The sequence below is a fragment of the Sapajus apella genome, unplaced genomic scaffold, assembly GCF_009761245.1.
Source record: "Sapajus apella isolate SASKATOON/1434 unplaced genomic scaffold, GSC_monkey_1.0 scaffold11, whole genome shotgun sequence".
NCBI lineage: Eukaryota > Metazoa > Chordata > Mammalia > Primates > Cebidae > Sapajus > Sapajus apella.
In genome coordinates, this window is record NW_022436951.1 from 3,893,198 (window position 1) to 3,915,531 (window position 22,334).

At 36.8% G+C, this 22,334-nt stretch overlaps 2 protein-coding genes and 1 pseudogene across 11 annotated transcripts in view; 2 read left to right on the forward strand and 1 right to left on the reverse strand.

Moving 5' to 3' along the window:
- RICTOR (RPTOR independent companion of MTOR complex 2) overlaps positions 1-15,054 on the forward strand; it is a 141,422-nt gene extending 126,368 nt beyond the window's left edge. For 2 of the 5 annotated variants that reach the window (XM_032278901.1, XM_032278904.1), the window contains exons 33-39: positions 5,216-5,393; positions 6,080-6,164; positions 6,900-7,133; positions 8,356-8,511; positions 8,845-8,968; positions 10,024-10,162; positions 10,617-15,054. In XM_032278901.1, the coding sequence (XP_032134792.1) occupies positions 5,216-5,393; positions 6,080-6,164; positions 6,900-7,133; positions 8,356-8,511; positions 8,845-8,968; positions 10,024-10,162; positions 10,617-10,691 (991 nt within the window). In that variant the 3' untranslated portion in view covers positions 10,692-15,054. Of the gene's footprint in view, positions 1-4,912; positions 5,193-5,215; positions 5,394-6,079; positions 6,165-6,899; positions 7,134-8,355; positions 8,512-8,844; positions 8,969-10,023; positions 10,163-10,616 lie in introns of those variants that run through there. The other 3 variants (XM_032278902.1, XM_032278903.1, XM_032278905.1) reach the window with 3 other exon arrangements.
- Positions 15,055-18,741: 3,687 nt separating this feature from the next.
- Positions 18,742-22,334, reverse strand: part of OSMR (oncostatin M receptor) — an 83,604-nt gene continuing 80,011 nt past the window's right edge. For 4 of the 6 annotated variants that reach the window (XM_032278912.1, XM_032278910.1, XM_032278911.1 and 1 more), the window contains 3 exons: positions 20,674-20,755; positions 20,122-20,194; positions 19,172-19,790 (listed from right to left, as the gene is read on the reverse strand). In XM_032278912.1, coding sequence (XP_032134803.1) covers positions 19,224-19,790; positions 20,122-20,194; positions 20,674-20,755 — 722 coding nt within the window. In that variant the 3' untranslated portion in view covers positions 19,172-19,223. Of the gene's footprint in view, positions 19,791-20,121; positions 20,195-20,673; positions 20,756-22,334 lie in introns of all 6 variants that reach the window. The other 2 variants (XM_032278909.1, XM_032278913.1) reach the window with 1 other exon arrangement.
- LOC116552464 lies at positions 21,787-21,877 on the forward strand (annotated as a pseudogene).

The following is a 22,334-nucleotide window of genomic DNA, read 5'->3' on the forward strand; positions in this document are numbered from 1 at the left end:
TTTGTTGATCTTTTCAAAAAACCAGCTCCTGGATTTATTGATTCTTTGAAGGGTTTTTTGTGTCTCTATCTCGTTCAGTTCTGCTCTGATCTTAGCTATTTCTTGTCTTCTGCTAGACTTTGAGTTTTTTTGATCTTGCTCCTCTAACTCTTTGGGTTTTTTGTGTCTCTGTCTCCTTCAGTTCTGCTCTGATCTTAGCTATTTCTTGTCTTCTGCTAGACTTTGAGTTTTTTTGATCTTGCTCCTCTAACTCTTTCAGTTTTGACAATAGTGTGTCAATTTTTGATCTCTCCTTGTTTCTCATGTGGGCACTTATTGCTATATATTTTCCTCTAGAGACTGCTTTAAATGTGTCCCAGAGATTCTGGTATGTTCTGTCTTCATTCTCGTTGGTTTCGAAGAACATCTTTATTTCTGTCTTCATTTCATTGTTTATCCAGTCAACATTCAAGAGCAAGTTGTTCAGTTTCCATGAAGCTGTGCGGTTCTGGGTTAGTTTTTGAATTCTGAGTTCTACCTTGATTGCACTGTGGTCTGAGAGACTGTTCGTTATGATTTCCGTTCTTTTGCATTTGCTGAGGAGTGATTTACTCCCAATTATGTGGTCAGTTTTAGAGTAGGTGTGATGTGGTGCTGAGAAGAATGTATATTCTGTGGATTTGGGGTGGAGAGTTCTGTAAATGTCTATTAGGTTTGCTTGTTCCAGGTCTGAGTTCAAGTCCTGGATATCCTTGTTAATTTTCTGTGTGGTTGATCTGTCTAATATTGACAGTGGGGTGTTAAAGTCTCCCACTATTATTGTGTGGGAGTCTAAGTCTCTTTGTAAGTCTTTAAGAACTTGCCTTATGTATCTGGGTGCTCCTGTATTGGGTGCATATATATTTAGGATCGTTAGCTCTTCTTGTTGCATTGATACTTTTACCATTATGTAATGTCCTTCTTTGTCTCTTTTGATCTTTGTTGCTTTAAAGTATAATTTATCAGAGATGAGAATTGCAACTCCTGCTTTTTTTTGCTCTCCATTTGCTTGGTAAATCTTCCTCTATCCCTTTATTTTGAGCCTTTGTGTATCCTTGCATGTGAGATGGATTTCCTGGATACAGCACACCAATGGGTTTTGGCTTTGTATCCAATTTGCCAGTCTGTGTCTTTTGATTGGGGCATTTAGTCCATTTACATTTAGGGTTAATATTGTTATGTGTGAATTTGATACTGCCATTTTGGTGCTAGCTGGGTGTTTTGCCTATTAGTTAATGCAGATTCTTCATTGTGTTGATTCCCTTTACCATTTGGCATGCTTTTGGAGTGGCTGGTACTGGTTGTTCCTTTATATGTATAGAGCCTCTTTCAGGAGCTCTTGTAAAGCTGGCCTGGTGGTGACGAAATCTGTGAGTACTTGCATGTTCACAAAGGATTTTATTTTTCCTTCACTTATGAAGCTTAGTTTGGCTGCAGAGGAGATTCTGGGTTGAAAGTTATTTTCTTTAAGGATGTTGAATATTGGCCCCCACTCTCTTCTGGCTTGTAGGGTTTCTGCTGAGACATCTGCTGAGACATCTACTGTGAGTCTGATGGGCTTCCCTTTGTGGGTAACCTGACCTTTCTCTCTGGCTGCCCTTAGTATTTTCTCCTTCATTTCAACCCTGGTGAATCTGACAATTATGTGCCTTGGGGCTGCTCTTCTTGACGAATATCTTTGTGGTGTTCTCTGTATTTCCTGGACTTGAATATTGGCCTGCCTTGCTAGGTTGGGGAAGTTTTCCTGGATTATATCCTGAAGAGTATTTTCCAGCTTGGAATCATTCTCTTCGTCGCATTCAGGTACGCCTATCAAACGTAGATTAGGTCTTTTCACATAGTCCCACATTTCTTGGAGATTTTGTTCATTCCTTTTTACCCTTTTTTCTCCAGTCTTGCCTTCCCGTTTTATTTCATTGAGTTGATCTTCGACCTCTGATATCCTTTCTTCTGCTCGGTCCATTCGGCTGTTGATACTTGTGCATGCTTCGTGAAGTTCTTGTGTTGCGTTTTTCAGCTCCATCAATTCACTTATATTCCTTTCTATTTTGTCCATTCTCATTAGCATTTCATCAGATCTTTTTTCAAGGTTCTTAGTTTCTTTGCATTGGGTTAGAACATGTTCTTTAAGTTCACAGAAGTTTCTTACTACCCACCTTCTGAAGTCTGATTCTGTCATTTTGTCTCACTCGTTCTCCATCCAACCTTGTTCCCTTGCTGGTGAGGAGTTGTGAACCCTTGTAGGAGGAGACGTGTTCTGGTTTTGGGTGTTTTCATCCTTTTTGCGCTGGTTTCTTCCCATCTTCATGGATTTATCCACCTGTCGACTTTGTAGCTGCTGGCTTTCAGATTGGGTCTCTGAGTGGACGTTCTGTTTGTTGATGATGAGGTTATTTCTGTTTCTTGGTTTTCCTTCAGACAGTCTGGCCCCTCTGCTGTAGATCTGCTGAGGTCCACTCCAGACCCTGCTTCTCTGGGGTTCACCTGTAGCAGCTGCTGAACAGTAAGGGTTGGTACCAGTTTTCTTCTTCTGCTATCTTTGTGCCAGAAGGATACCCACCAAGTGTCAATCAGATCTCTCCTTTATGAGGTGGCTCTTTGGATATATAGGGGTCAGGGAGCTGCTTGAGGAGATGGTCTCTTCTTTATAGGAGCTCAAATGCTGAGCTGTGAGCTCCATTGTTCATTCAGAGCTGCTGGGCAGGTACGTTTAGGTCTGCTGCAGCAGAACTCATAAACTGCTTTTTGTTCCCAGGTGCTCCGTCCCAGGGATTTAGGGCTTTATGAGTTTCGGTTATGCTGCTGCCTTCTCTCTCTTTTTTTTTTTTTTTTCCTTCAGAGCTGCCCTGCCCAGCAAGGAGGCAGCCTAGTCACTGTCTGCCTGTAGAGGCTTTGCTGAGCTGCTGTGGGCTCCACCCAGCTGCCAAGTGAACTTCGCTGCAGTCCTGTTTATATGGATGTAGTTAGAACTGCCTTGGCAACGGTGGCCCGCCTCTGTTAAGGCTGAGTCTCTCTGTAGTGGCAGGTTGCCTTGGCAACGGCGGGCTGCCTCAGCATTGGCTGACTACCTCTGTAGCTGCAGGCTGCCTCAGTAATGGCGGGCGCCCCTCCCCCACAGAGCTGGACCATCCTGGGTTCAGCTGCGCTTTCTGTGAAATTCTCAATCCAGAGATTTTCTGATTGCTGTTCTTTTGTGGGGGTGGGACCAGCCAAGCCTGATCGTCTGGCTCCCTGCCTCAGAGCCCTTTTTTTTTTTTTTAAGTTGGTGTTCAAGTCGCCTGTTGAAGAGGCACCGCGGTGTGTGTTTTTTCCTGCGTGACAACTCACTGTGCTGGCTTAAACAGCGGCACTGAGATTTGTGGCGCTTTTTTTGCCCTGGAATCTACTGTCCTGGCTCCCTGCTCAGTCCCCTTTTTAAACAGATGAATGAGCGACTTCCCGTGGCTCCAATCGCCAGCCAAAAGGGCACCCCGACCGGTGTATTTTGTACGGAGAACTGCTGCTCTCGTGCGCTGCCGCGTGAGGCACAGCCGCGCTGGCTGAAACAGCCGCGCTGGCGACCCGTGGAGCTCCTCCGCCTGGGAATTTCCTAGTCTGTGGGCAATAAAAATGCGGCATCCACTCACCATCTGCGCTTTCACTGGGAGCTGCAATCCTGAGCTGTTCCTAAACGGCCATCTTGGATCGATCAGCTGTTTTTTTTATTCATCATCGATATTTAATGTAGTAAAAGTTAGCTAATTATCATCCTTGATATTTAATGTAATCCATCTGACCCTTAACATTATTCTTAATAACATTAAACAGTTTTGCTTCAATTAGCACATTTAATAGATGGTTTCCTGGTAGGAGATGATCAATTATGTACCCTTACAGGATTTAAGAAATTGTGCAGCAGTGTCTCATCTATCTGGAACTTACTTTCTTTGGCAACCTTATCCAGGACAAAGCCAGGGAAATGGCTCAGCAGCTCACTGTTACAAACCTATGCAGTAAAGTTCATGAATTTTGAAAATTCCTAAGCCTCAGTTACCTCGTCTGGTGGAGATCAGTGGTTTTAAGCTTTTGTATTGTTGCTTTTTAAGCTGAGGAATTCTTTTTTCACATAAAGATTTCTATGGAAACTCAACAGGTAGAATATATAGAAATGGAACTATACTGGTTGAAATAGGAATTAGGAAGGAGAATAATCCAATAATTTTTTTTCTTCCCATTCCAGTAATCGTTGAAGAGTTCTATGTAATCAAAGAAGTGTAACAGAGTACAGTTTGAAAGAGTGTTTTTTGGGTGGAAATTAGGAGAATGTTTTTTGCTATAATAATCTTAATAGCTGCTGTTTATATAGCATTTATTTTATGTATTTTATGAAATAATTATGAGGCTACATTCATACATTTTAAAGACTTCGGTTTTTCAAATAAAAATATCTTCATATAAACGTATATCAATGTGGAACCTTGTATAGTACCTTGTATGTATACAGCAGATACCATGTAAATATCTTAGCATGTCTATTGCATAAATAAGAATCTGTATGAGAAAGATGTATCTTATGGAAATATTAGTGTAAGGATCTCTAGTAATGAGTACATTGTGGAAATAGTGCTTTATACAAAGATATCTCCTGTCATATTTATAAATGGTACCATTTTGCTCTTGTGTCTGCCTTGTGTGTTACAAAAATCTTATGTTGATATGAAGGCATTAAGGTAAATATCAGTTGGTATTACATATCAAATATTGATATGTAAGCTTATTGTTTTTAAATATAAATAGAGTTAATACACATATCCTTAGTTACATATATACCAAATCTGGTAGTCTCAAGTAATTATGAAGATAGTCCTTGGACTATGCTCTGACTACTGAGGTCAGTTTCTTTTTTTACTTCTAGATGTTGAAAGTTATTCTAATTGCCCACCTTTTTGCCTTTACCTGAGAGATCGTAACAGTTGTTTTGGTAACAGTCAACATTACTGGTGACCTTTTACGTATCAGTCTATAACAGCTAATATTTTAAAGTGTTTGTGTGTTCCCAGTAAACAAGATGACACTGCTTAATACATGACTAGCTACTTGTCTTTTATAAAGGTAGGAATACATGTTATTTCTTCATATGATTAAAATTACAGATCAGGAAACTAATGCAAGTGTTTTTTTTTGTTTGTTTTGTTTGTTTTTTTTTATGGTTTTATAGGTTCATGAAAGCCTTAAGTTATGCATCATTAGATAAAGAAGATTTATTGAGTCCTATTAATCAAAATACCCTGCAGCGATCCTCCTCAGTGCGGTCCATGGTGTCCAGTGCCACATATGGGGGTTCAGATGATTACATTGGTCTTGCTCTTCCAGTAGATATAAATGATATATTCCAGGTATCATCATACATTTTATTGTTTTCCTATGAATTGGTTTCCTGTTTTTTCATGTTCAATGACTGCTTACTAAAAATCACAATTTAGAGTGGGCACTAGTTTCCGGCAGCATGATTTTTTAAGATCGTTTTGTTTAAAGAAATTTTAAGATGAAAATTATGCCTTCTTCACCTATTCTATACTCTTTTATTTAGTCTTTAGAACATTATCATTCCTTCTCTTCCCGTATTAAATCAGTATCTCATTTGATTTCTTTATCCATATGTTCTCTGTAGAAATTTATGAAATTTCCAACTTGTTTTTTAGTCACCTTAACTTATACCTCATTTTTTTAATCCTCATTCTTATTTGTCCCATAAAAGGTAGCCACATGTGGTACCCAGTAGTATAAAGTGACCCTAATCCCATGAGATACCCACAGATCTCTAGATAGTATATAGTACTAAAAACACGTATTCTTAGAAGTTTAAAGACGGTTTAGGTAAACACTAAATTATTTTTATATTTGTTTACTCACTAAGAATAGGGTTATTTTGTTAAGTTTTGGTAGTTAAACCTTCAGTAAACTTGACTATAGATTCATATGCTATAGTAATTCTATTTTAATTGTATTTTGTTTAATTTTGCTAAATTTCATAAAGTGGACTTCTTTTTACAGCATGACTTACGGTTTATATCTTCTTTAGGTAAAGGATATTCCCTATTTTCAGACAAAAAACATACCGCCATATGATGATCGAGGTGCAAGAGCATTTGCCCATGATGCAGGAGGTAATGCATTGTGCTTTGTATTTGTGAGATGCCTCTTTATATTAAAAATAAAACTCTTAGTTCTTTCTAATAGGATAACACTAAAAATTTAGGTAGACTCACTTTTGGATCAACTTAAAACTTATACCAAAACAATTGTTAAAGTCATCTTAACATTAAACCACTTTTTCTTGTGTGTGTGAGGGACTTACCAATGTTTTACCAATGAAGTACTCAACCTTTCAAAGAAATAAAAACCAAATTAGTTGTTTATTTTTTTTTTTAAAGTAGAACATGAAAAATGTATAACACTAATCCTCATAGATCCAGGAAATAGCTGTTTGTTTGGTAGGGGAGATAGAAATATACTTACAAATTACATGATCTTTGTTATGAACTGTTATATTTTAATATGTAAATATAAGCCACAGGTTTTATAGCTTTATATTCTTGATTTTTTTAAACAAATGCCTCTTTATACTTATTACATATCTTTAGTCAAATATTGAAGATAATTAAAAGGATGCATTATATAATCTCAGTTTTCCATTTTGTGTTTAAAACTATTAAAATACAAACATCTGCTGGCTTTACTTATTTATAATTTAAAGCAAATTATTCTTTTTTTCTTTCCAGCTAAAGTTAGATTTTGAGTCATAAAATGTGCTTTAGTTTTGTTTAAAGTTTCACATAATTTAGGGTACCTTGAAAAGTACTATCTTTGTTGGATTATGTTTTATATTTACTTATGCACAGGTCTTCCATCTGGAACTGGAGGTCTTGTAAAAAATTCTTTTCACTTGCTACGACAGCAGATGAGTCTCACGGAAATAATGAATTCAATCCATTCAGATGCCTCTCTGTTTTTAGAAAGTACAGAAGACACTGGACTACAGGAACATACAGATGATAACTGCCTTTATTGTGTCTGTATTGAAATTCTGGGTTTCCAGCCCAGTAACCAACTAAGTGCAATATGTAGTCATTCAGGTAAGTGATCATGTCCTTTGAAATAAATCCACCTGAGTATGAATTTGAATTAGCTACAAGTTCCAGCCCTATTCATCATCCATACCCTCTTGCTCCATTCTCATTGCCTCGGCCTTAGTTCAGTCACTTAGCATCTCCCTATTGGCGTGTTAGCATTTTAGCTTCTAATTTTTATATGTTTTCAATTCATCTTTTATACTATATTGTGAATTAATCTGTGTGCAATTCTTTAATGGCTATTCATGCCTAAGACACAAAACACTCTGTCATCTGTCTAGTGGTCTTTTTCACCATTCTCTTTTCCTATCATTACTAACTGACCTGAAGTTTTTGAACAAATTTTTAGGTATGAAATTGCCTGCCATCCTCTCTTTGCCCTTTCCACTCCCTACACAGGCATACATGATCTGTTTGGCAAGTCCACCTCATCGTACACTTCAGTAGTATCTTGCCTGTGGAGTTTTCACTGACTCTCTGAGGCAGGTGTTGACACTCCTTCCTCTTTCCTCTCATATAGATCTCTTTGCATATAGATCTCTTATGATAGTTATGACTATGACAGCTTAGGTTATTTTTGTCTTTCCACTCAGTTAAATTACTTTAGGGCATGGTCTGTCAGTCTTTACGTTTTTATATTTCTGATACCTATATGTGTACTGCCTTGTACAGCAGGCCCCTAATACGTATTTAGTAAGAAAATAAAGTGGACCTACATTGAGCTTTTTTATCAACAAGTGACATATATTAACAATTTTAAGTAAGAATATATGTGTTTTAAGTATTACCTTTTCTTCATGAGTATCACTTAGCTACCTTCAGAAAAACCTAGTGATGACTGAAGTTCTCTGGTTTGCTTTTCCAAATTTCTTTTTAGTATTCTAATTCAGAGTTTCCCTGCTGGTGAGTTGCAGCACACTGATATGCCACAAATAGAATATGGTTATGCTGAGATGCCAATCCTCTCACGGTTTCAGGTCACAGTGGGGCCTGAATCTGATAGATCCCTGGACTAGGCCTTTTCCACTGTGAACAGCCCTGTCCAGGGTCTTTGTTTACTATAATTATTTTCATTTTCTATGAGGAAAAGGTTTGGGAAGTGTTTGGTGTATTGTACACAATTAGAGAAAATGTTATTTTATATTATTTCTTTTTAATATGCAGTGTAAGCGTGGTAAGTAAGCCATTACAGTGCTTTAATTGAAATAATTATTTTTTTCTTCAGACTTTCAAGATATTCCATATTCTGATTGGTGTGAGCAGACTATCCATAATCCCTTAGAAGTTGTTCCCTCCAAGTTTTCAGGGATTTCTGGATGCAGTGATGGGGTGTCCCAAGAAGGCTCAGCTAGCAGCACCAAAAGCACAGAATTGTTACTAGGTGAATATTCAGATTCAAATCCAATCATTATTAATAAAACTGTTTTTAGTTGGTTTTGTTTTTCATAAATACTGTAAATTAAAAGTGTCTCAAAACAATAATATATCTATTTATATTTAACACTGTTAAATATTGCACCTATTTATCACCCACTGACAGATCCTCTTAGCTAACTGCTTTTATTAGAGTTTTGCTCCCGAAATGATTGGCAGAGCTTGTGTAATTGATCTCAGTTCTAGGTCTTTAGATGAAGTTTAAAAATAAATTTCATGAGTCATAATCATTTTTTGTTGTGATATAATAGTATTTAACTTCTCACTGCAATCTTTTCAGGTGTTAAAACAATTCCAGATGATACACCAATGTGCCGTATACTCCTTCGCAAAGAAGTTCTAAGATTAGTCATTAATTTGAGTAGTTCAGTTTCAACTAAATGTCATGAGACTGGGCTTTTAACGTGAGTATACCATATGCATAAGCATTATTTGTTTATACTGTTTTTTAAGTTGAGAAAAGATGCTTGAAATACTTCAAAAGGCGTGTTAACTTACATCAGTAGTTCTAAACCGCATCGCATGCCTGTGTGAGGCTAGATTTTCTTTAATACTTTAACCACAACAACATATGACAAAAAATTGAATGCAAAAGCAAGTATAAGAATCTAGCTATCTTCTTCTAAGCCAGACTTTTAAAGAAATCTATAAAAAGTGTAATGCCACTCTTCTCACTTTTTTACTTTTGGAAAATACAGTTATTTTTATTAAAATTATGTTATTTTTATGTTAACATGTAATGGATTTATTTTTAAAATAAATTAATGCATATTAGGAAATCTCTTAATTTCTAATATAGTAGTTAATGATGGCTATAACCCACACAAAAATAACTTTTGGAGTCCTCATTAATTTTTAAGAAAGTAAGTCCTGAGACCAAATAAGGAAAGTGGGCTTATGTAACAAGTCATATTTTCTTGGTTTAATTTTTTTATTATTTAAAGCAGTGGTTCTCCAAAAAAAAAAAAAAAAAAGTGCCCCTCAGGGGCTCCCCCCCTGTGGGTTTTTTTTTTTTTGGGGGGGGTGGGGAGACATAGTCTTGAACTATCAGCCAGGCTGGAGTGCAGTGGTGCAATCTCAGCTCATTGAAACCTCTGCGTCCCAAGTTTAAGCAATTATCCTGTCTCAGCTTCCTGAGTAGCTGGATTACAGGCGCATGTCACCACGCCTGGCTAATTTTTGTATTTTTAGTGGAGAAGGGGTTTCACTGTGTTGGCCAGGCTGGTCCTGAACTGACCTCATGATCTGCCAACCTCAGCCCCCCCAAGGTGCTGGGATTACAAGCATGAGCCACTGTGCCCGGCCTATATTTTATATTCTGAAGTCATCACCCCAAGTATTCCATCTAATCCATATCTGGAAGGATATCTGTTTTTCAAGTAAGTGATACTTTGGAGGAAAAAATAGATACATTGTGATTACAGTTTTCATTACACCATAATCTTTTCTTTCATTTTAGAATTAAGGAGAAGTATCCTCAAACATTTGATGACATTTGCCTTTACTCTGAGGTTTCCCATTTGCTGTCACACTGCACATTCAGACTTCCTTGTCGGAGGTTCATACAAGAATTATTTCAAGATGTACAGTTCCTACAAGTAAGTATGATTAGTGCTTCTCAAATTTATCTTCCAAGAATAAACCTCTGTTTGAATTGAATTAAAAGAGAGATTATAGTGCGGTGTGGTGACTTATGCCTAAATACCAGCACTTTGAGGGGCCAACACAGGAGAATTGCCTGAGCCCAGGAATTCAAGACCAGCTTGGGCAGTATAGTGAGACTGCTGCGTCACTACAAAAACCCTTTTAAAAATTAGCCAAGGGTAGTGGCATGTGCCTGTAGTCCCAGCTACTTGGGAGCTTGAGGTAGGAGGACCCTTTGAGCCCATGAGTCAGAGGTTGTGGTGAGCAAATATTGTGCCACTGCACTCCATCCTGGGAAGATTGAGCAAGATACTGTCTCAAAAAAAATTTTTTTATGTATTTAAATAAACACATGCTATATTATCTATTTTGATAAAAGTCATTAATGATACACCATTTTTTCTCTAGATGCATGAAGAAGCAGAGGCTGTGTTGGCAACACCACCAAAGCAACCTATAGTTGATACATCTGCTGAATCCTGACCTCGTATTTATTATGGATATATATATATAAATATATATATATTTATATATATATAAAATTTTCATATTTGTGGATTTCCTAAAAGCCTCAGAAAATATGACTGGGCAGCAAAGACAGGAGTATCTTCTGTACACTGTTCCACAGTTACTGGTACATGAACAGTTGGAACTGCTGACTTCCCTAACCAAAACAACTTCCTTCTCTCCCTTGTTGAACCTTATGAGGGGTTCATGATTCATTAACACAGATTTAAGAGTTTTAGTTACCATTGTATGCAAGAGCCAAGCACTGAATACCTATATAAGTTTTCTATTTTTTCATTTTAAAAGCATAATGAGAGTGGAACAATAATGGAATATGCAGAAGCACCCTTCACAGTTATTTCTGGATTATTTTTAGGGTAAATATACAGATGCCTTGTTAACTAATTTGTGGAAACCAGGAATCAGTGTCTCTAAGGCTGCATTCTGTTACCACAATGGGGTGTGCTGTAACTGCTGGTATTAGAGAGGGAATTTTTTGGCCCTTTCACATTTTTCTTAATGTTTGTAACACTACTTCAGGGGTTTATAACCTCAAAGCAAAAGAAGAGCCTCAACAACCTGGGACTTGTAAGTTATTTTTATGTTACTAGACTTGCCTAAAGATTCTTGTTTTCCAACTCTTCATTTTGTTGCAATGTGTTATTACAGGATATATGAACCAATTAAGGTTTTTCACTACAGTTCTTGAATTAAAGTTAAAAATCATTTTTTATTTTAATAAAAATTTTTCCCATTTATAGAATGCATATATTGGCAGTGGACTTCACTTTCATCAACTTTCCATCGCATTGCTTTAAACAGGAACTTGAACAAGCACTGTTAGTTCAGACCTAAAGAAAAGGAAAGCATTAAATAATACTTTGGGTCTCCTGAGGAAAAGTTAAGTTTGCTTGCAATTTACACATTCCATGGGGAAAGAAGAGCCATATTTCCTTTAAGAAAAATCATTAATAAAGCTTGTTACTAAGAAAAATTGTAGTGAAAAGCCTTAAGTACCAAATTTTAAAGCAGCAGTAACTTGATTTTTATATCAGTGTTTTTGTTTTGCACAAACTAAATGCAGTGATAGGTGGGTTTGTGAGTATATTAATTGCCTTTATCCATTTGTGAAGTTAAGCTGATGAGGGCAAGGTTTTTGTTTGTTTGTTTAATTTGTATATGTCTAAAGGTATGTGGAAATTTTTACAGGAATTAAACATATATGCAAATTTGTATATAAAAATAGCATGGCCATCATCATTTGAATGCTTGTAAATGAAAGGATTATCTTTTTTGAGATCTATATATAAATAGAAATAGAAAATCCAGCTGGACTGATTAGGATTCTTTTTTAATTCATTTGTGTATAACATTTTTATTACAATTACACATCAGTTTTGACACAGTCATAGCAACATTGATTAATATTTTCCCATGTTGCAGATCCTTTTTGTAATGGGTTCATTCTTTGAGATCTCTGTAAAGAACCCTGTGAACTAGAAAACAGAACTCACAGAGATACTTTTTTAAAAAATGTATTTACTGGCACTGAAAGTTCCAGTTGGGATGAAGCATTTCATCTCACTTCATAACACCTCTTTGACTGCACTTCAGTGAATTGTTCTTATGTGCACTGCGTAGCAACTTACATTATAACAAAGCAGATAAGGGCTGTAAGCTGCTGCTTATGTTGAAAAGTGGTTCTTCAGATTTTCTCTCATAAAATCCAATTGAAGATAAATAATTTTTTATACTTTATCACTGAACCCAAGTGTTTATTTAAATGTCAACAGTACTTCTAAGAACGTTGCCTGTCACCATGGTCTTTGGTCTTGGATAACTAAACTGCCTTTCCAGAGAACCAAATGTCAGAGTTACTAGACCAAATAGTGGTTAAAACCTCCAAAGGAAGTCATGTAGTTATCTTATTCATAATGGGATTAACATATTTTAGACATTCATTTTAAACACTACCTCAGTTAATATAGACAATAAAATCTGTGGTTTCATCCCTCAAAAGTTAACAGTAATATTTTTTTTTGTCTTACACACATACACCCCCTCCCCCACCATCACTATCGCTGGACCCCCACCTTGGTCATCTGTCCTAAAATAAGGCTGTTATTATTACCTGAATGGGTTGGGTTTTAACTGTTACTTTGAGAAACATGTATGTATACATTATCGTATCTGCCTATATCACTTACTTTGGGGAGATACTCAGAGCTTTGTGGTTATCAGTATACTTTTTTAAAAAAGTCTATGCTTAAATTTATAGTGCTATTTGGTTTCTCCTTGGTTTCACTGACAGGTCTAATACATTTCCTTTGAGTACTTGTTTGTAAAAAGTAGACTTTATGGTAAAAAATACATGCAGTGCCAAGTGATTAACTTAGGTGTTGAAAAATATTAAATTATAGCAGAAGAGGTTAGGAATGATATCAGCAGTAATAGAAATAATTGAGAAAATCATCTATAAATAATAGATACTGAAGACTATAGAATACCAAAATAATGTCAATAATGTAGTTTTTAAAGTGTAGGATTAATCTTAGTCCATATAAATTTGTACTATTGGTAATTATTGAATAATTTGGAGGAATTTGGGCAGTTGTGCTGGTTGTAAACTGTGAATTTCTAATCGTAAAGTGAATTGTTACTTCTAATTGAACTTTTTTCAAAAACAGATTTCAGCCTCACATACTAAATACTGATAAATAAGGAAATTAGAAATTTAGTATTCATAATTATATATGCTCTAAAATTTCTTATACTTTTATTTCCTGTTTATTCTTAGATTTGAAGGGGGAAGCAGTCTATTCTAATTAAATTTTTTCTAATAAAAGTAGAATAATGACATTCTGTATGACAGTGACATTAAAAAAGGTTCTTTGGAAGTATATATGTTATTATAACATAATAATGTGTACAAGTCCTTTTGAAATGACAACTTTTATGGGTTTCAGCTCTTTTATCTAGAGCTTGAGAAAATTAAAGCTGAATTTTTCAGGGCATATCACAATGGTGAAGTGTTCAACAGTGGGATGTCAATGCTTATTTAGATTTGCCTACTGCTATTTATATAAAATGTTATTCCATTCAGAGGATGCCTTTTATCCCCTCATTAAAGCACAGAGCACTAAGCAATAAAAACCAAGTTGTCTGTCATTCAAATTACAACTGCAGTTATTTTCGCATGGTAAGAGTGAGGTGCTAATTTTGTGTGAGATGAACTTTATATAAACTACATTGGAAGATGTTCTTTGGAAGTAAGTTTTTTTCCCCCTTTACTCTTAGGCTTCCAGTTTTGTCTCAGATTCACAATCCATTAAAACATGGGGAAAAAAGAAAAGGTAAATACACTGAGAAACTTTTATTAGAAGAGCTGTTTGGAATGAACCAACGTTTCAGATTTTCCAAAATGGAAGTTGAGAAAAGTCTCCATTGTCTCTGGATTAACAAAATACACTGTTACTATCTTAATCTCAAGAGTGTCATTACAGTGGGAATCTCATTAAAAAGCATACCAGTGAAATTAATAGCAGTGCTTATCAAAACACTGAAATCTGTGAGAATCTTTCTAGGAGCATTCTTTTTTTCTTTTAGTTCTAAGTTCCAGGGTATTTTTCATTCCTACTAGATTTATATGACTCACCAGAATGTGGACTTTTTTCCCATTTGGAGTATTTTTGTAATGTAAGTATCAGATAGCCGTACCACAGCATGCATAAATTGCACATTTTGTTTTACTTTCTTTATAAAATATTTAATTTCAAAAATATAATTTATGCCAAAAAACAGCATACCTTTCAATTTTGCTACTTGGTTGATTTAGCACAAAATGCAAAGTCTTGTGGCATAGAGGGGGAGTGAAAAAAATTTTACAGGTAATTGTTAGAAAAATGCCTGTCAGAAACCCTAAAGCTGCATTGTAAAACAAATGGTGTAAATTAGTTTTGAAAAGTGGTAAGGAATTATGAAAAAAATCTCAGACTTAATGCTCTCTAACCACGTGATCTTTTTTATTTGGTAATACGCTGCTACATATTTGGAGGTTCTGATGTTTGTAGGTCACTGAACAGACATTGAAATCTGATTTATATTGTATAACTGTAACATAGAAAAAGTATTTATATTTTTTCTGTAAGAATATTTCATTGAGTTGTGTATAATTTAAATAAGATTTGTCCCCAAATGGTTTTGCTCACCTTGATTTTTTTTGTTGTGATTTTGTTTTTGTATAATGTGTACAGTTTATTTCAATGGCATTAAAAGCCTCCTGAAGCATAATCTTATCAAAGGGATACATTGTTAATAAAATGTACTTAAAATTCTTAAACTCTTTGCCATTGTTTTATTTGAAATCTTAAAACAGTCAGCAGTCATATGGCCTTGATTTGAGTCCTGTAATGCTGATGCTAACATATGTAACTCCAAGCAAAAGTGACTTTTAGGTCCCACAGACATATAGAGTGGCTGTGACAAATATTTTAAAGCAATTCTCCTCTTAAACACTTGGTAATTTAATCAAACATCTTTGCAGTTTTTAAAACTATAAAGACATGGGATTTGGAAAATGGGTCATCATCTTTAGATAGAATGGCTCTGAATTTTTTGAGGAAATAATGTACAATATTATAAATGATGATGATATGACAGTGGTGACCTCTGTGGAAGGTATTTATTTCTCATGCATGAATTGCCCTGATTGGATAAGGTTACCTACAACCACTGACTGGCAAACGACAATACCACCGAAATGACCAATTCTGGAGAATAAAGTTGAGTGTCAAAGTGTAGGATCTGTTAATAAAATATGGTAAAATGCAGGTTTCACTTCAAGAAACATTTTGTTTCGGATAGTTTGGCAAATTTCTGTGTATCATTTTTCCCAATGTCTTCCACTGTATATGTCATTGAAAACTTAGCTGGCCCCAAAATAAACTAAAAAGCATACTTAAAAATCATCATGCAGCTGATCTTTTGAAAAAAAGTCCTAATATGCCAAACTTGGAAAAGATTGTTTCATTTTTAAAACTCTTTAGCATATAAAATATCCAAAAATATGTACTACTTCAAAATTGATTTAAAAAAACTAAAATATGCTAAAACTTTCCTTAATGCTTAGAGGAATAAAACAACTATGCTTTCAGATTGAATATACCTATTGTGTTGTAAACATTTTAACTGACAGCTATGAAAACTTTGTCTTCTATTGTTTCTCTTGCAGTGTTTTAAAAGTTCTACTTTATGCAGAGTGCTTTAACATGTTTTGTAAATTCTTTGAGATGAAAGCATATCTTTCAACAGAACTCTTAGGAGTGTTACCAAGATATTAAGCCTTGACAATCTTAGGAGTCAAGTAGGCAACAAGGTTGACCCTACTTAGTATGAATTAATTAGGTGTTTGAATGTACGAAGCGTTCAGCAGGTGTATGACTGTTCTGTGAAGAGGTCCCAACTCCCATCCTGAATCATAGAGGTCTCCTGCACACAGGTGAGAACCGTGCACAGGCTGATGTAGGATTTAAAGGCCATTACTTCTAGTCCTGTCCACCCAAATATCCTGATGTTTTTAAGGAATTGTGATTTTATATGCAATTTTTTAACAGTATTATGACTATATTAGAAAAAGTAGAGCTTATTTAGAGAAGCTCATATTTACATGAAGTCATCATTTGCTTCAAAATAAGGAGGAAGAGCGCACAGGAGTATGGATGGAGCTGAAACAGTCATGGGTAGTGACCGTTGGGGCTGGAGATGATACACAGAGGTTTATTAAACTATTCTACTTTTGTGTGTATTTGAAATTTTCCATTTTTCTGACACATGAAAATTTCAAAGTTTCCAAATAACACTTCTTAAAGCCATATTAAGATGGCATATAGGCCAGGCGTGGTGGCTCACGCCTGTAATCCCAGCACTTTGGAAGGCCGAGGCGGGTGGATCACTTGAGGTCAGGAGTTCGAGATCAGCCTGACCAACATAATGAAATCCTGTCTCGGAAAAAAAAAAAAAAAAAAATAGGTGGCATATAGAATTGAAAACTAAGGTTCTGAACATGAACTAATTTGGTTATGACCATTGGAGAGGAAATGTTTACAGCCAAGACTATAGGTCATAGTGATATTATGAAGACAAAAGTTACATAACCCAGCATTTCCTATTGGCATGTTGTTCTATTTCAGAAAGACTTCATTTAGGCCAGTGATTCTCAAGTTTAGTGTGTATCCGAATGCCTAGGAACTGATGAAAAATAGACTCCAAGTCATACCCCAAAGATTCTGATTAAGAGGTTTGTAGTCATATCCAGGAATTTACATTTTTATTTAGTAAGTTCATGAGGTGATGTATCGTCTAAACTGAGTAGTTACTAGATTTTCATTTCATTGAGGGAGATAAAACAGTGTGATGATGAAATATTTTAAGGTTTATTGCAATAGCAAAAATGACTTCAAAGTTTTGTGTGAATTATTTTTTAAAACTATATGAAAAATATGTACAAATCAGTCATCAATGTCATTGACATTTTTGTGAACAAGTTTCAAATGAAAAATACCCCATTATGACAAAGGTACATAAATAAATGCTGACAATACTGGCCCTAAAGTCTAACACAACTGTTAAGACTAATTAGGATACCACTTTGTACTATGTGGGGAGCAATGTTTCCAGCAAAAGGCTTAGTTACCTGTAAGGAAAAAGTAGAAAAGCTCAAACAGAAGTACTGGCTTGTGTAGGTTTATTTAGGCCAGTTGACAGCCACGTTATTTTGAGGTGTGGCTACTTGTTTCTCTTCATAGCGCTAAATGGCACAGAGCAAGGCAGTGGGCACTAGAGGCACGAGCATTGGCAGAGCCAATGAAATGTCAGGCAGGAAATGTGACAGCCGGGTGTGATGGCTCACACTTGTAATCCCAGCACTTTGGGAGGCCAAGGTGGGCAGGTCACCTGAGGTCAGGGGTTCGAGACCAGCCTAAAATGGTGAAACCCCGTCTCCTCTACTAAAGATACAAAATTAGCCAGGTATGGTGATGCATGCCTGTAATCCCAGCTACTCAGGAGGCTGAGGCAGGAGAATTGCTTGAACCTGGGAGGTTGAGGTTGCAGTGAGCCGAGGTGACACCATTGCACTCCAACCTGGGCAACAAGAGTGAAACTCTGTCTCAAAAAATTAAAAAAAACAGTGACAAATAGGCTGGGTGTGGTGGCTCATGACTATAATCTCAGCACTTGAGGAAACTGAGGCAGGCAGATCACTTGAGGTCAGGTGTTCGAGACCAGCCTGGCCAACATGGTGAAACCCAATCTCTACTAAAAATACAAAAACTAGCTAGGTGTGGTGGTGTGCATCTGGAGCCCTAGGTACTCCGGAGGCTGGGGCAGGAGAATTGCTTGTACCCAGGAGGGAGAAGCTGCAGTGAGCTGAGATTGCACCATAAGAACCAACATGTACTAAACACTAGTTGTGTACCAAGTGCTTTGCATATATTGGTTCAGAGGAGACCAAGTTGCTCCAGAGCCAACACAGAATTTCCCACTCCATAGAACTTTTTAGTTATATCTAAATTATGTCCAACAACAAGGTTTCACTTATTATTTTAGCATGATACGAATATAAATGTGACAGTTATCTTGACCCAGGCAACCTACTACAGAGTCTAAAGGATGCTAAGTGAAAACATGTCATGTATATACAGTTCTTGAAAGAAAAGAGGAGCCAAAAACTGAATGGAATTATGTGATATATTTTCCTTTTTATGTTCTGAGGTAGTCATCAAAAATTATGGCAGAATACTGATGTCTATGGAGCAGAGGTGTAACCGACAGTAAGTAGTTCCTTGCCAATCCCATTCTTTCACTGTAATAAGCTTGACAGAATTGTAGAAATCTTGTTGATTCATCACACATTTTACATATTAGATTAGATCTACGCCCCAATTTTACTGTGTCAATGAACCTTAGATTCTTATCCCTTCGAGGAAGCCTCAAATCTGTTTTGGCCTCAAACATCTGTGAGTTTTTCATTAAACACACTCAGTAAATTTACATTGACAATTTATGCTGTAGTAATAAGTCTCCTGTGGCTTTTATTGAAGCCTTCAATCTTCAATAAAATAATAATAATTGTTTCTAACAGAAATATTTCTTCAGTAACCTTACAGGACCATAGCCATCCTGTACAGTACTGAGTGGGGGTCTGTGGAGTGGTTAATGCATTTCCGTATGTCAAGCTCAAGTCTCTCGTTCTAAAGGTGAGCCTGGAACAAACAGCAGCAAGGTAAGCATGCTCCCATGATCCTGCCATTTCTAGGGCAAGCCTCCTCCAACAGGGAGTGTTACATTCCATAGCTTCTGGCCATTAACCTAGCCAGACTGTAGTGCTCTTATATAAACCAGACTGCAAATTGTAATGGGATTAAGGACCAAGGCCACCGGTGATGAGAGGGTGGCAACTCTGCTCCTCTTAATGTCTGTGTAGCATAAAGTATGCAATTGGCATGCTGGTTAACGGTAGTGTTCACCTGGATTTAAAAGGGTAATCGAGGAGAGGCTGGTATTCTCGGTCGGGGGAGGCGAGGCAAGACACAGGGGTACTGCCATTTGCCTTTTATACTCTGAACAGTGTGGTGGCTCTACTGGATTTGTTGGGAGACTGTCCTTGTCTCCAGACGTGGGTAAAGCCAACTGGGACACATAATTCAAACTTGTTTCTCCAGCTGAGATTTCTCCCAGGGAGTTCATGTAGTTTTTTTCTAGTGACTTTTGTACATTTTCAGGTGAGATCATTAGTCCCAGCTGACTTGGGGGGAGTTTCAGGGGTACTGGAACGTGGCCACAAAAGCCAGAGTCAGAAGCTGCCTGGTTATAGGTCAAGTTCTCAAAACAGATGAAGGGGCCAGGGCCAGAGTAATTCTTTTCTGTTGGAAGGAGGTAAAGGTAGTTAGGCTTAGTCAACTCGGTTTCTGTGAGTGACTTCCTAAACTGTATCTTTGTCCCTTCTGGCTTGCTTACAACTTCAATAGCATCTGGAATACAGTCACTGACATTCATTATTGTTAGGTGAGGTTTCTCCTAAAAAGGAAAAAAAAGATGTAAATATAAACATTTGTGTGTGTGCATGCATAAAAGTATATTAAGCATGTGGAATACACTTAGAGCTTCAGTGTTGTTTATGTTTCTTCCGGGTCACAAATAACCTGGAGGTGATGTTGAAAACCAAAACCTTTCCCCTGACAGAAGAAATCAAAGCTCCAATCACCGATTTCATAGCTGTGGGTGCAGAGGTGGCTTTTACTGTGCTATATTTTCCTGAGAAGCTCTAGGAAAATAGGATTCTGACAGCTCCCACTCTGGGTTCATCCTTAATAGGTATATGGCATACATATAATTTGCCAACATTTACCTTGAATTTTATTAATGACAAGATGCTGCTCTTGTAAGGGTCAGGGATGTCAGGGTAACACGTCTCCTTAATCCTAGAAAAAAAAATGAGACTGAATTTCACAATATAGTGGAATAGTCAGGAGCAAGAACTCTGGAGTCAGATTCCTACTGGCTTTTAATCCTTGCTTTGTAACTTATTAAGCAAGATACTTAATTCTTCCATGCTTTAATTTCTTATCTGCTAAATGGAGATAATTATGGTACTTAGAATGTCCTCATGAGGATTAAATGAATTAATTGATAAAGCACTTAGAACACTGCCAAACATATAGTAAGTGAGATATAAATATTAGCTATTGCTGTTGAAAAAATTCTGTGGAAACTTTCCTCATATAGTGGCCTGGAAATCAAAATTGTGAAATAAATTACATATTCTCATCCCAGCCTCCTTTGTCCTTTTCCTTTTTTGTACATTGTTTCATATCATTCATTGTCATTTCTATCTTACTAAGTCTGTCTCCAGATTTTTCTCTGACTCTCCTCTTGGATGAAACCTTCCTCACATACTTACCACTGACTTTTCAAGTAGCACACAATCATGATGAGCAAGAAGCAGAAAAACATGGGCAGTAGGATATAAATCAGCATCGAGGCTGAACAAGGAAAAAGAAAGGGACATTTTTAATCAGTACTTTTCCTTCCCTCAAAGGAATAAAAATAAATTTATGATTGAGAGTAATTTTACGTTTATTACTTCTCAAATTATTTATTCAAGTTGCAGTATAACTTGAGTTCTGCCTAACTTCAAGGGAAAAGCTAACCAACCAACTAGCCACTAGCCAACCACACAGGAAGCCATTTGCCATCAACATTGTGTGACTCAAATTTGTTACCTCTTCTGATAGATTGGATCATGACTTGCTGTATTAAAATTATACTTTTCCACTCCTGCCAAAACTTCATGGTAGGTGGAGAATATTTTCCTGTCCCTTGACTTGGGGCTCAGTCATGTGCCTTGCCTTGGCCAATGGGCTTTGGTAATTGTAAGTAAGTGCTTTAAATGTACATGCATACATTGGCTTGCCCTCTTGTGCTCCTGTAATCCACCATGAGAAGTGTGTGCCCCAGACAGCTGCTGCACCTTCGGCCTTATCCCTAGAATGAAACTATGTGAAACAAACCTGAACCTGACTGAACTTGGAGTCCAGCTTAGCCCAGCCTAGATCAGCCAAGTCTCAGCTGACCTGTAAATCCATGAGTACAAAAAGAAGTATTTGTTCTTGTATGCTACTGAGCTTTTGAGGGTGTTTGTTACACATCAAAAATTGACTAGTAGACTCCATCTACTTAGCCTCAGATTACCTTAATATGTCTTAATCTGGGATAATGATTATGTTTATTTCTCAACTGCTGGTTCATTTATTTCAAATGCCCATTGTGAAAGTTGTTAGACTCAAAATAGAATCACTAATGGTAGGAAACCCTGACAAAAAGAGCTGGGAAGGCTATGCAGATAACAACACTACAAAAACCACAACCTTGCACAAAGGTCATTGCAACCTTACACACACGCACACACACACACACGCACACACACATAAAATGCTTCTGCAAGGACATCTTCCCATCCGACCTTGAACTGGCATCACCTTGTTATTAATCTTTATAGTCAAGAATAATTATTATCGCTTCTCGGCCTTTTGGCTAAGATCAAGTGAAGAATAATTATTTCAAAGCAATTATATAATCCTCCTTTTTTTTCTTTAAAAACCTTTGTCTTCCTTTACCTCCCTGAATATGCACAGTTTACTATAGTTTGTTTATTTCCTTTGCAATCCTTAGTCCTAAATAAACATGTTTTCTTTTACAGAGTGTCTCTCTGATATTAGATTAACACCATCTTCCTGTTCCCATTGCTTGCAATTTCCACTAAATAATAATCCAGCTGTGTTGGTAAACACTCCCTTTCACAAATATAAATTGCTCGGGGAGTGTCTCCGGGGTTAAGAGTTATTCACATGTACATATGATTCTGTTCAATCCATTTGCCTCCCCTGCCCTCTCCATGCTCCACCCCACACCTGGCTGTCCTGGAAGAAATGCGGCTTGATTTGGGAACAGTAGTGTGGTGAGTAATGTTGGAATTTTGTAAAGAAAGGTGGCCCTGGGTAGATGCACACGCCCGTGCTATAAGGCAACACAGGGGTGTAGGGAAAAGGACCCAGAAAGGTA